At 49.1% G+C, this 13,125-nt stretch overlaps 1 protein-coding gene across 1 annotated transcript in view; it reads right to left on the minus strand.

Moving 5' to 3' along the window:
- abcg4a (ATP-binding cassette, sub-family G (WHITE), member 4a) overlaps positions 1 to 13,125 on the minus strand; it is a 145,822-nt gene that overhangs the window by 20,382 nt on the left and 112,315 nt on the right. Inside the window, exons 5-7 of the mRNA XM_078198975.1 lie at positions 12,940 to 12,990; positions 9,798 to 9,943; positions 6,034 to 6,157 (exon numbers count right to left, since the gene is read on the minus strand). Of these exons, the coding sequence (XP_078055101.1) occupies positions 6,034 to 6,157; positions 9,798 to 9,943; positions 12,940 to 12,990 (321 nt within the window). The remainder of the gene's footprint in view (positions 1 to 6,033; positions 6,158 to 9,797; positions 9,944 to 12,939; positions 12,991 to 13,125) is intronic.

A 13,125-nucleotide genomic window follows, 5' to 3' on the forward strand; every position in this document is an offset into this window, starting at 1 on the left:
ACTCTGCTGGTGCCTTGCCCAACAGTGCCCCAAAAGACGATTCCATAGAAACTAGAAGCAGGAGTAGGCCATTCGGCCCTTCAAGCCTGCTCCGCCATTCATTATGATCATGGCTGATCATCGAATTCAATATCCTGATCCCCCCTTCCTCCCATATCCCTTAATCCCTTTAGTCCCAAGAGCTATATCTAATTCCTTCTTGAAATCACACAAAGTTTTGGCCTCAACTACTTTCGGTGGTCGTGAATTCCACACATTCTCCACTCTCTGGGTGAAGGAATTTCTCCGACCCTCAGTTCTAAAAGATTTACCCCTTATCCTCAAACTATGACCCCTAGTTCTGGACTCCCCCACCATCGGGAACATTCTTTCTGAATCTACCCTGTCTAACCCTGTTAGAATTTGATAAGTTTCTATGAGAACCCCTCTCACTCTTCTGAACTCCAGTGAATGTAATCCTGACCCATCATTGTCTGCGCCGGCCATCAAACCCCATCTACTCTAATCCCATTTTCCAGCACTTGGTCCGTAGCCGTGTACGCTACGGCGTTTCAAGCGCTCATCTAAATGCTTCTTAAACATTTTGAGTGTTCCGCCTCTACCACCCTTTCAGGCAGCGAGTTCCAGATTCCCTCCACCCTCTGGGTGAAAAATGTTTTCCTCAAATCTCCTTGAACTCTCCAGCCCCTTACCTTAAATCTATGACACTTGGTTATCTATGACCTCCTGTACTAAGGGGAAAAGTTTCTTCCTATCTATGCCCCTCAGGCAACGTCCTGGTGAATCTCCTCTGCACTCTCTCTCATTCAATCACATCCTTCCTATAGTGTGGCGACCAGAACTGCACACAGTACTCTAGCTGTGGCCTAACGAATATTCTGTACAGCTCCATTATAACCTCCCTGCTCTTATATTCTATATCTCAGCAAATAAAGGTACCTGTGTGGTGTGTATGGCTGAGGGGTATTGCCAATGATGGGTGATTTAATTGAGGTGTCTATTCTAATTCTCAAACTCCCCCCCGCCATCCAAGATTGGGGGAAGCCCTTGCCTCTTCAGCCTCTGATACATTTGAAACCGATTGCTTTGCTCTGAAGACTGCCTTGTCGTACACAACTGCTGAAGGACCAGTACTCGGAAACAACATACTTGCATTTCTTCAACAGAAAGCACACTCCAAGGACAATAAAAGACACACGTTAATTATGTACGTTAATCATGGGTGGCACGGTAGCACAGTGGGTTAGCGCTGCTGCTTCATAGCTCCAGGGACCAGGGTTCGATTCCCGGCTTGGGGCACTGTCTGTGTGGAGTTTGCACATTCTCCTCGTGTCTGCGTGGGTTTCCTCCGGGTGCTCCGGTTTCCTCCCACAGTCCAAAGATGTGTGGGTTAGGTTGATTGGCCATGCTAAAATTGCCCCTTAGTGACCTGGGATGCGTGGATTAGCGGGTAAAATATGTAGGGATATGGGGGTAGGGCCTGGGTGGGATTGTGGCCGGTGTAGACTCGATGGGCCGAATGGCCTCTTTCTGTACTGTAGGGTTTCTATGATGATTCTATGAAATAAATAAATCTTAACACGGATCAATATTTAATGACTTGCTATGCCATCAGACGACAGTAGGTGGCAGTCAACACTACAGTCTGTGATGGAGCTGCAGGGTCAATGACCTTTTGTTCCTCCTCAATGTATTTCGCTCCAGACAGGTGCTGAGAAATCCTTTGGACTCAAAGCCAGAAGATCGGGCATCAGAATGTGACTAAACTTGCCGCAAAGCTTGATCCTGGTGTGCTGAGTACTCTCATGTTACAGTTCTGTCTCGTCAGCCTCACTGCCCTGCCACCCACCCTGCTTAGACCCAGGCAGCAGACAGACACAGTGTGTGCACCCAGTTCAAAGCAGTGGATGAGGCAATGCAGGAGTGGGTCGACCCACTCACTGTGGATGAAGACCACAGCAGACTAAAAACAGCAGCACAGATCCTGTCAGACCGTAGAGTTCTGGGCGAGAGCTCGGCTGATCTTTTCAAAATAGGAAAGCCGGCAGTCAGACTTTTCACTTCTTCTGTCCACTTGTCCTGGATGAAAATCTCAGCCCAGGCTGAGTTCAAATGTGGATAGTTGCTGTTCTACCCCAAGCCCAGGTCCACCGCTACTTCCGGCTACTTGTCAAGCCACGTGACAGTGAGTGAGATACTCTCCACCTCTCTGCCCAATCCCCTTAAACCAGCAAGGAGCCAAGATGTGTTGGAACCCAGTGACGTCTGCAGAGTGAACTAAACCTGGAGTTCAATTTTTATCTAACTGCGTGCTGTCCCTGTCCTGGGAGTGTTTGATGGGGGACAGTGTAGAGGGAGCTTTACTCTGTATCTAACCCCGTGCTGTACCTGTCCTGGGAGTGTTTGATGGGGGACAGTGTAGAGGGAGCTTTACTCTGTATCTAACCCCGTGCTGTACCTGTCCTGGGAGTGTTTGATGGGGGACAGTGTAGAGGGAGCTTTACTCTGTATCTAACTCTGTGCTGTACCTGTCCTGGGAGTGTTTGATGAGGGACAGTGTAGAGGGAGCTTTACTCTGTATCTAACTCTGTGCTGTACCTGTCCTGGGAGTGTTTGATGAGGGACAGTGTAGAGGGAGCTTTACTCTGTATCTAACTCTGTGCTGTACCTGTCCTGGGAGTGATTGATGGGGACAGTGTAGAGGGAGCTTTACTCTGTATCTAACCCCGTGCTGTACCTGTCTTGGGAGTGTTTGATGGGGGACAGTGTAGAGGGAGCTTTACTCTGTATCTAACCCCGTGCTGTACCTGTCCTGGGAGTGTTTGATGGGGGACAGTATAGAGGGAGCTTTACTCTGTATCTCACCCCGTGCTGTACCTGTCCTGGGAGTGATTGATGGGGACAGTGTAGAGGGAGCTTTACTCTGTATCTAACCCCATGCTGTATCTGTCCTGGGAGTGTTTGAGAGGGCACTGAGTCCTGAAATGGAAGACATTTCCAACCAGTCACATCCATTACCCGGTTAAACAGAAATTCCTCCCTTCTCCGCTATTCAAATAAGCAATAAAATGTGTCATAAATGATGCCACCAGTTACAGGAATTGTTAAACCAAACAACGGCTGAGGTCAAATTCACTTTCTGACGTGATGATCTCAGGGAACAATCTCCATCAGTGAGTCTACAACAGAGGCAGACATTGGGTGAGGAAAATCCCCAGTGATGGAGGGATATGGGAACCGTAAGGTGAATGTCACTTATTCCTCCTAATCATGCTGCACTCACCCCCCACCCCTGCACACCCCCCACCCCTGCACCCCCCCCACCCCTGCACCCCCCTCTGCCCCTGCACCCCCCCCACCCCTGCACCCCCCCCACCCCTGCACCCCCCCCACCCCTGCACCCCCCCCACCCCTGCACCCCCCCACCCCTGCACCCCCCCCTGCCCCTGCACCCCCCCCACCCATGCACCCCCCCCACCCCTGCACCCCTCCCACCCCTGCACCCCCCCCCAGCCCTGCACCCCCCCCAGCCCTGCACCCCCCCCAGCCCTGCACCCCCCCCCAGCCCTGCACCCCCCCCCAGCCCTGCACCCCCCCCACCCCTGCACCCCCCCCCAGCCCTGCACCCCCCCCACCCCTGCACCCCCCCAGCCCCTGCACCCCCCCCACCCCTGCACCCCCCCCACCCCTGCACCCCCCTCTGCCCCTGCACCCCCCCTGCCCCTGCACCCCCCCCACCCCTGCACCCCCCTCTGCCCCTGCACCCCCCCCACCCCTGCACCCCCCTCTGCCCCTGCACCCCCCCCAATCCCTGCACCCCCCACCCCTGCACCCCCCGCTGCCCCTGCACCCCCCCCACCCTGCACCCCCCCACCCCTGCACCCCCCCACCCCTGCACCCCCCCCACCCCTGCACCCCCCCCACCCCTGCACCCCCCCCACCCCTGCACCCCCCCCACCCCTGCACCCCCCCACCCCTGCACCCCCCCACCCCTGCACCCCCCTCTGCCCCTGCACCCCCCCAATCCCTGCACCCCCCAACCCTGCACCCCCCGCTGCCCCTGCACACCCCCCCAATCCCTGCACCCCCCCACCCCCCGCTGCCCCATTGCGTCCCACATTCTTCAAGAACTCTCCCAGAAATGTTATTACCTGAGAGAGGTTGGTGAGTTTTTATGTTTAAATGGATTCTGTTCCTCTCAATAAGAAAGATACAACAGGAAGGAAATTGTGACCAAACTTTTCAGCAGCAGTTCGAAAACCTTGGTTTCGCTAATTTTCCACTTTCACCGAGTTTAGTCAGCGGTATTTGCTGTCGCAAGGCCAGGTATTTGTGGGGTTCGATGTTAATTTAGTGCAGCAGCAACTCAGGACGCTGCAGATAAAGAGGCTGTGGTGTTCTCTGGTTCCAGGCTGTCTGTGCTTCATGACAACAGAGCGTGCTTTAAACTGCGAGAGACCGATTGACGTTTATGCAGCCACTTTATCACCTCTCTTGGGACCGGCTTAAAATGCACCACACACAGTTAATTATTTTAAGATGCGCTGATGTACCGACAACCAGGTTCAGCAAGATCCCATAACCGAATATGATGTGGAGTTGCCGGCGTTGGACTGGGGTGGGCACAGTAAGTAGTCTCACAACACCAGGTTAAAGTCCAACAGGTTTATTTGGTGGCATGAGCTTTCGGAGTGCCACTCCTTCATCAGGTGAGTGCCATAACCAAATAAAGAGATGTAGGGATGGTTCTGGATTAGGGATGAAAGATTGGCGAGCAGGACGCTCTTCACAAAGTGTGAAGTGATCTATAAAGCCCATCGGAACCACTGGATCCTCTGAAGGGCAGCTGGAGGAGGCTGAAGGCTCCATCTCAAGAGTACTAATGACTCCAGCTCCTTGAGTTTCAGTTCCATCTCTCATTAGAATGTTATCTCGCACATCTTCAAAGCACAGAGCTGGATGCTTTCATGTTGGTTTTTAATCCCTGATTGCTCACATTTATTGTGCATCCCTAAAGCAGTTTGACTCAACTGATTGGCTTCTCATTATTTCCTTACTGTATTCTCAGGACTTGGTCATCATTAACAAGGCCAGCAATTATTGCCCCATCCCGAATTAACCCTCGAGAAAGTAGAGCTTGTTACCGGATGTTGGTTACAATTTGGTAGCAGCCGCAAAGGCAGCCATTTTGGAGCCTGCTGCCATTTTGTTGATTACAGTAGACAGCTCCTCGGATGGCCAACGGAGGTGAAAGGAGGCGGATAGCACAATCAGCGCTCATGGCAGGGATAGTTGCCCTCATAGATTTGTTTCCATGGCTGCCTCACAGCGCCAGGGACCCGGGGTTCAATTCCGGTGACTGTCTGTGGGGAGTTTGCATGTTCTCCCCGTGTCTGTGTGGGTTTCCTCCGGGTGTTCCGGTTTCCCCTCTCAGTCTAAAGATGTGCGGGTTAGGTTGATTGGCCATGATAAGTTACCCCCTAGTGTCCAAAGATGTGTAGGTTAGATGGAGGGTGGCACAGTGAGGTCAGGATGGTGAGTGGCTTGGAGGGGAACTTGGAAATATATCGCCGTTCCTTCGCAGTAGCTGGATCAAATTCCTGGAATTCCCTCCCTAACGTCATTGTGGGTCAACCCATAGAACATGGACTGCAGCGATTCAAGAAGGCAGCTCGCCACCACCTTCTCAAGGGCAACTAGGGATGGGCAATAAATGATGGCCAGCCAGCGACGCCCATGTCCCACGAATGAATTTAAAAAGCTGCACTGTGGGTGTAACTACACCAATGCAGAGGTTCACGGTGATGGTGTCTCACCACCTCTTTCTCAGGAGATTTTGCCAGCACTGCACCCATTTCATTAACAGGAAAAAAACATAATATTTCCTGATGCAGGCTCGAAGGGCTATAGGGCCTACTGCACCTCCTATTTCTCGTTTTATCACCCATCACAACCCGCGTCTCCACACAACATGCCTCTCCGGTTAGAAACTGGTTTCTGCTGCAATGTTAAAGGATCGGGAAGACATCGTACCTTGTCAAACATCTCGAAGAGTTTGGCACTGGGCTGATGGATAGTGCATATGATGGTTCTCCCGCCCTGAGCAAGTGACTTCATCAGTGACACGACCTGGAAACAGGAAGCGCTGTCCAGGCCACTGCGATGGAGGGAAAGACAGAGAGAGAGAAAAGCAGAAAGACATCGTGAGTTAATTTGTCCGGCACCCGTGATCAAACCCAAAGGCCATTTCTACCCCCGTGGCCCTGGACAGTGGCGCGTCACTGACTGTCCATTCACAGCCTGCCTGATAAAGCTGGAACCTTGCACCATTCCCTCCGCTTCTCTTCTGCTCCAGTGAGATATCTCTCTCCTTTTTGTCCAGCCAGGTTTAGGTTGCCAACTCCCCCACCTCAATGGTTATCCTGGAATCTCTGGGAATGAAAGGCGATTGCCATGAGGTAACGCAGGAGCAGAATTATTGGGACATTAACAGTTCCCTTTTCTATTTTCTTTCTTATTTTGTTAGTTAACAACAGGTTGGAGACGCGAAAAAAATTGTTTGTATTGAAATGGGAGAAGCCTCCGGGAATATGTTCAACCATAGAAAGCATTCTTTCTGGTTGTATCGCAGCTTGGTACAGCTCCTGCTCTGCCCAAGACCGCAAGAAACTGCAAAGGGTTATGAACGAAACCCAGTGCATCATGCAAACCAGCCTCCCATCCATTGACTCTGTCTACACTTCCCACTGCCTCGGCAAAGCAGCCAGCATAATTAAGGACCCCACACACCCCGGACATTCTCTCTTCCACCTTCAACCGCCGGAAAAAAGATACAAAAGCCTGAGGTCATGTACCAACTGTCTCAAAAACAACTTCTTTCCTGCTGCCATCAGGCTTTTGAATGGACTTACCTTGTACTAAGTTGATCTTTCTCTACACCCTAGCTATGACTGTAGCACTACATTCTGCACTCTCTCCTTTCCTTCTCTATGAATGGTCTGCTTTGTCTGTATAGCGCACAAGAAACATTACTTTTCACTGTATACTAATACATGTGGCAATAATAAATCAAATCAAAGAGTTAGCAACCTTCGTTAGGGCTCAATCATGTCCAGAATGGCATTACGAGCCTTCAAAGTAAACAGCTGAAAAATTCAATGCAAGCAGACTTTCAGTCTGGTAAGTGTGATGGATCTAATTAGCAACAGGAATTTAATAATGAGTGACAGGATACAATCTGCCCAGCAACAGGTAGAAATCTGCCTGGAGACAGCCAGAGCCAACGTTCAAATGAGATGTGATTTTCCTAGAATAGGTCATCGAGCACAGAGGGCGATGGGTGAACGGGATTTCGTGTGACTTCAACAATGGACTGAAGGGTTTTGGATGAGCACAAGTTAAAGGAATTTGTGGAAATAGACATTTTTTGCTCTCCCACGTGTCAATCCTCTGTCCACACCCAGCTTGGGTCAATGTCTGCATGTTCTCCCCGTGTCTGCGTGGTTCCCTCCGGGTGCTCCGGTTTCCTCCCACAGTCTGAAAGACATGCTGGTTAGGTGCATTGGCCGTGCTAAATTCTCCCTCAGTGTTACCCGAACAGGTGCCGGAGTGTGGCAACTAGGGGATTTTCACAGTAACTTCATTGCAGTGTTAATGTCAGCCTACTTGTGACACTAATAAATAAACTTTAAATTTTAAACATTCCTCACGTCCACTTTCCTGCCCTTTCCCCTTGATTCCCTGACTGGTCAAAAATCTATCTCGGCCTTAAATATACACAAGGGTTCTGCCCCACAGCTCTCTGTGGCAAGGAGCTCCCAAAGACTCTCAACCCTCTGAGAGAAGAAATCTCTCCTCATCTTACTCTTAAATTGGCATCCCATTATTCTGGGACTATGCCCTCTAGTCTGAGACTCTCCCATGAGGGGAAACATCCTCTCAATATCTACCCTGTCAAGCCCCTTAAGAATCCTATATGTTTCAATGAGATCACCTCTCATTCTTCTAAGTTCCAGTCAGTAGAGTCCCAACCTGTTTAACTTTTCCAAATAAGACAATCCTCTCCACTTCCACCGCGCCCCCCCCCTCCCAAATAAGACAATCCTCTCCACTTCCACCGCCCCCCCCCTCCCAAATAAGACAATCCTCTCCACTTCCACCGCCCCCCCCCCTCCCAAATAAGACAATCCTCTCCACTTCCACCGCCGCCCCCCCCCTCCCCAATAAGACAATCCTCTCCACTTCCACTCCCCTCCCCCCCATTCCAGGGATCATCCGAGTGAACCTTTTCTGAGCTGCCTCCAATGAAATAATATCTTTCCTTAAATAAGGGGATAAAACAGCTCACAGTCGTCCAGATGTGGTCTCGCCAGTATCTTGTACAGTTGCAGCAAGACTTCCCTACTCTTAAACTCCAACCCCCTTGAAATAAGGGTCAACATTCCATTAGCGTTCCTAATTACCTGCTGCACCTGTGTGCTAACCTCCTATGTTCATAGAAATGGTTGTTAATCATCTATCGTTGGAATATGAACCAACACTGCTGCTCTGTAACACTGTGCTCAACTGCAATCAGTACAGTTGATCATCCCCTGTACTATGCCTTTTGGGATTACCATGGTGACACAGTAACTCCAATGGCAGAGGGAATACTTCTGGACGTGGCACTGTGTGTCATCTGAGGTGCTGTTGGCAACTTCTTATCACAAAACGTTTGTTTGCAGGTCCAGCAGACAGTTAAGAAGGCAAATGGAATTTTGTCCTTCATTGGTAGAGGAGTGGAATTTAAAAACAGGGAGGTTATGTTAAAGTTTATTTATTAGTCACAAGTAGGCTCACATTAACACTGCAATGAAGTTACTGTGAAAATCCCCTAGTCGCCACACTCCGGCGCCTGTTTGGGTACACAGAGAGAATTCAGCGTGGCCAATCCACCTAAGCTGCACATCTTTGGACTGTGGGAGGAAACCGGAGCATCCGGAGGAAACCCACGCTGACACGGGGAGAACGTGCAGACTCCACTCACAAACAGTGACCCAAGCCGGAATTGAACCCGGGTCCTTGGCGCTGTGAGGCAGCAGTGCTAACCGCTGTGCCACCGTGCTGCCCAATGTTGCAGCCGTATAAGGTGCTGGTGAGGCCACACCCGGAGTACTGGGTACAGTTTTGGTCTTCTTATTTGAGAAAGGATATACTGGCACTGGAGGGGGTGCAGAGGAGATTCACTAGGTTGATTCCGGAGTTGAGAGGATTGGCTTACGAGGAGAGATTAAATAGACAGGGGCTATACTCACTGGAATTCAGAAGAATGAGGGGAGATCTTATAGAAACATATAAGCTTATGAAGAGAATAGATAAGATAGAAGCAGGGAAGTTATTTCCAGTGGCGGGTGAAACTAGAACTAGGGGGCATGGCCTCAAAATAAGAGGGAGCAGATTTAGGATTGAGTTGAGGAGGAACTTCTTCACACAAAGGGTTGTGAATCTGTGGAATTCCCTGCCCAGTGAAGCAGTTGAGGCTGCCTCATTGAATGTTTTTAAGGCAAGGATAGATACATTTTTGAACAGTAAAGGGATTAAGGGTTATGGTGAGTGGGCGGGTAAGTGGAGCTGAGTCCACAGAAAGATCATCCATGAATGGCGGAGCAGGCTCGAGAGGCCGGATGGCCTCCTCCTGCTCCGAGTCTTTATTACAGCCTCCAGCAGGGACGTGGCAGCAATTGTAAATTATAAACCAGTGGAAGCCCAAATGGCAGGCTCAGACAGGCCACCGCCCCAGTCGATGAATCAGCTCTTACCTGGTGGGTTCATCAAAGAACATGACGGGCGGATTGTTGACCAGCTCCAGGGCAATGGCTAGGCGCTTGCGTTGTCCGCCGGACAGAGAGAGAGTCCGGGTGTTGGAACAGTCGAGGAGGCCCAGTGCCGTCAGAATCTCGTTCACCTAAAATCAGGCAGCATACAAGTAATCGTTACAGAATCATATAAAATGAGGCCACTCAGCCCATCGTACTCTGTGCCAGCTCTTTGGAAGAGCCATCTAATTAGTCCCACTCCTATTAAGGTTTATATTAATTCTCCGAAGCATCCTGCTTAGTGCGTACACTGATTGTCGTTTTTACTGCACATTCCTTTGATGTTCTTGGTATAGTAGTGGACAGACGGTGGGCGGGCAGGAGACTGACACTATATCTTGGTCTCATCATGCTAACACAGAATATTTACTGCTGAGGTAATGAAAACATTAGTTTATTAAAAAACCTCCTAAAGCGCTCCTGAGATCGACAAGATTACGAGACACTGCATCACTTCCCGTGATGAGTGATGGGGCAGGCTCCAAAGGCCGAGACTCCTGCTCCTAATCCATATGTTCAAATGATGCATACTGCATCCAATTAGTATAAAACACAGTGAGAATGAATCCCTTAGACTGCAGAGAAACATCCATTGTCCTTCTTGTGTGGTGGGTGGGAATTCTTTAAGGACTTTGCAGCTATCCTGAGCTGGTGACAGGATTCCTCAATATAAACAAACCAACTGATTTACAAACTAAGGCTTCCGTGATTAATTTGATTTATTATTGTCACATGTATTGGGATACAGTGAAAAGTATTGTTTATTACGCACTAAAAAAGTATACCGTTCATAGAGAGCACAGGGGAGAAGGAAAGGAGAGAGTGCAGAATGTAGTGTTACAGTCATAGCTAGGGTGTAGAGAAAGATCAACTTATTATAAGGCAGGTCCATTCAAAGGTCTGATGGCAGCAGGGAAGAATCTGTTCTTGAGTGAACATGCGCACGGTGGCACAGCGGTTAGCACTGCTGCCTCACAGTGCCAGGGACCCAGGTTCAATTCCGGCCTTGGGTTACTGTCAGTGTGGAGTTTGCACTTTCTCCCCATGTCTGCATGGGTTTCCTCCAGGTGCTCCGGTTTCCTCCTACAGTCCAAAGATGTGCGAATTAGATTGATTGGCCATGCTAAATTGACCGTAGTATCAGCGGGATTAGTAGGGTAAGTGTGAGGGGTTACGGGAATAGGGCCTGGGTGGAATGTGGTCGGTACAGACCCGATTGGCCAAATGGTCTCCTTCTGTACTGTAGGGATTCTATAAGTGTCTCCATTAGTCTCCCAATCTACTATCAGAACAGAAATATCCTCCCCTAGCTCATTAATGAATAAAAAGAAATCCAATACCTCTACCAAATCCACTGTCAATGCTCCCTGCTCGAAGAATAATCCGAGTCTCTGGGCACAACTGAAGTCCCTCAACCCTGTTAGTACTGTGGAAAATAATCACCTCTGCAAATTGGCAGATGACACAAAAATAGGCGGGACAGTAAGTTGCATTGAGGAAATAAGAAGTTTACAAATGGATATAGACGGGTTCGGAGATTGGGCCAAAATGTGGCAGATGGAGTTTAACGTGGATAAGTGTGAGGTCATGCATTTGGGTCAGAAAAATGGGAAGGCGACTTATTATCTAAATGGGGAGAGACTTCGGAGTGCTCCGGTGCAGAGGGATCTGGGTGTCCTTGTTCATGTGTCACAGAAAACTAGCTACAGCAGATAATAAAGAAAGCGAATGGAATGTTGGCATTTATAGCTAAAGGAATAGAATATAAAGGGAAGGAAGTATTGTCGCAACTATACAAGGCCATTGATGAGGCCGCACCTGGAGTATTGTGCACAGTTTTGGTCCCTGTATTTGGGGAAAGATGTAGTGGCATTGGAGGCAGTTCAGAGGAGGTTCACTAGATTGATTCCAGAGATGAGGGGTTTGTCGTATGAAGAGAGATTGAACAGTTTAGGCTCATATTCTCTGGAATTTAGAAGAATGAGGGGAGATCAAATTGAGGTATTCAAGATGATAAAATGTATGGATAAAGTAGATGTGGAGCGGATGCTTCCTCTTGTGGGGCATTCTAGGACGAGAGGTCATAGCCTTAGGATAAGAGGTAGCAAATTTAAAACAGAGTTGAGGAGAAACTACTTCTCTCAAAGGGTTGTGACTCTGTGGAATTCGCTGCCCCAAAGTGCGGTGGATGCTGGGACAGTGAGTAAATTTAAGGAGGAGTTAGACAGATTTTTAATTGGTAATGGGTTGAAGGGTTATGGGGAGAAGGCAGGAAAATGGGGATGAGGAGCATATCAGCCATGATCAAATGGCAGAGCGGACTCAAAGAGCAAAGAACAAAGAAACTTACAGCACAGGAACAGGCACGTGAGCCCTCCAAGCCTGCACCGACCATGGTCCATCATATCTCTCTATTCCCATCCTCTTCATGTATTTGTCCAGACGCCCCTTAAAAGTCACTATTTGTATCTGCTTCCACTACCTCCCCCCCCCCCCGCAGCGAGTTCCAGGCACCCACCACCCTCTGTGTAAAAAAACTTGCCACGTACATCTCTTTTAAACCTTGCCCCTTTGCACCTTAAACCTATGCCCCCCCTAGTAATTGACTCTTTCTCTGGGAAAAAGCTTCTGACTATCCACTCTGTCCATGCCCCTCATAATTCAATGGGCTGAATGGCCTAATTCTGCTCCTATATCTTATGAACTTATGCATCATCTTTAAGGTCTCGACATCCTTCCTATAATATGGTGCCCAGGAATTGAACACAATTCTCCAGCGAGTTCTCGATGCGAGCTCACATTATGCAAAGTTCTCTCACGGGAGTGCTAATTAATAAAACGTTTTGCTCGCTGGCAGATCACCTCCTGTTTCAGGGGCCCAGAATAGGTTTGGAAAATTACTGCAGCATAATTAGACACAGACAACCCTGGAAGTTGCTCTGACATTCAGCGAGTTTATTTTGGTGCAAATACATTTACACTTCTCTGGAATTCAATTTTTAAATCCATTATTCAGAGCCGCATGCAACTAACTCCATCACTGGTGTGTTTCAAATCGAATTACCAAAAGAGGTTGGTGACTCACCAATTCCTTCTTAACTTCTAATTTCTCCTTCAGCTTTAGGTGGGCCGAAACCTGTAAAAATAAAAAAAAACAATATCTTAGAATCATAGAATCCTACTGTGCAAAAGAAGGCCATTCAGCCCATCGAGTCCAGACCAACACCAATCCCTCCCAGGTCCTATTCCCGCTTAGCTACTCTGCTAATCC

This window comes from Mustelus asterias, chromosome 27 (assembly GCF_964213995.1).
Source record: "Mustelus asterias chromosome 27, sMusAst1.hap1.1, whole genome shotgun sequence".
NCBI lineage: Eukaryota > Metazoa > Chordata > Chondrichthyes > Carcharhiniformes > Triakidae > Mustelus > Mustelus asterias.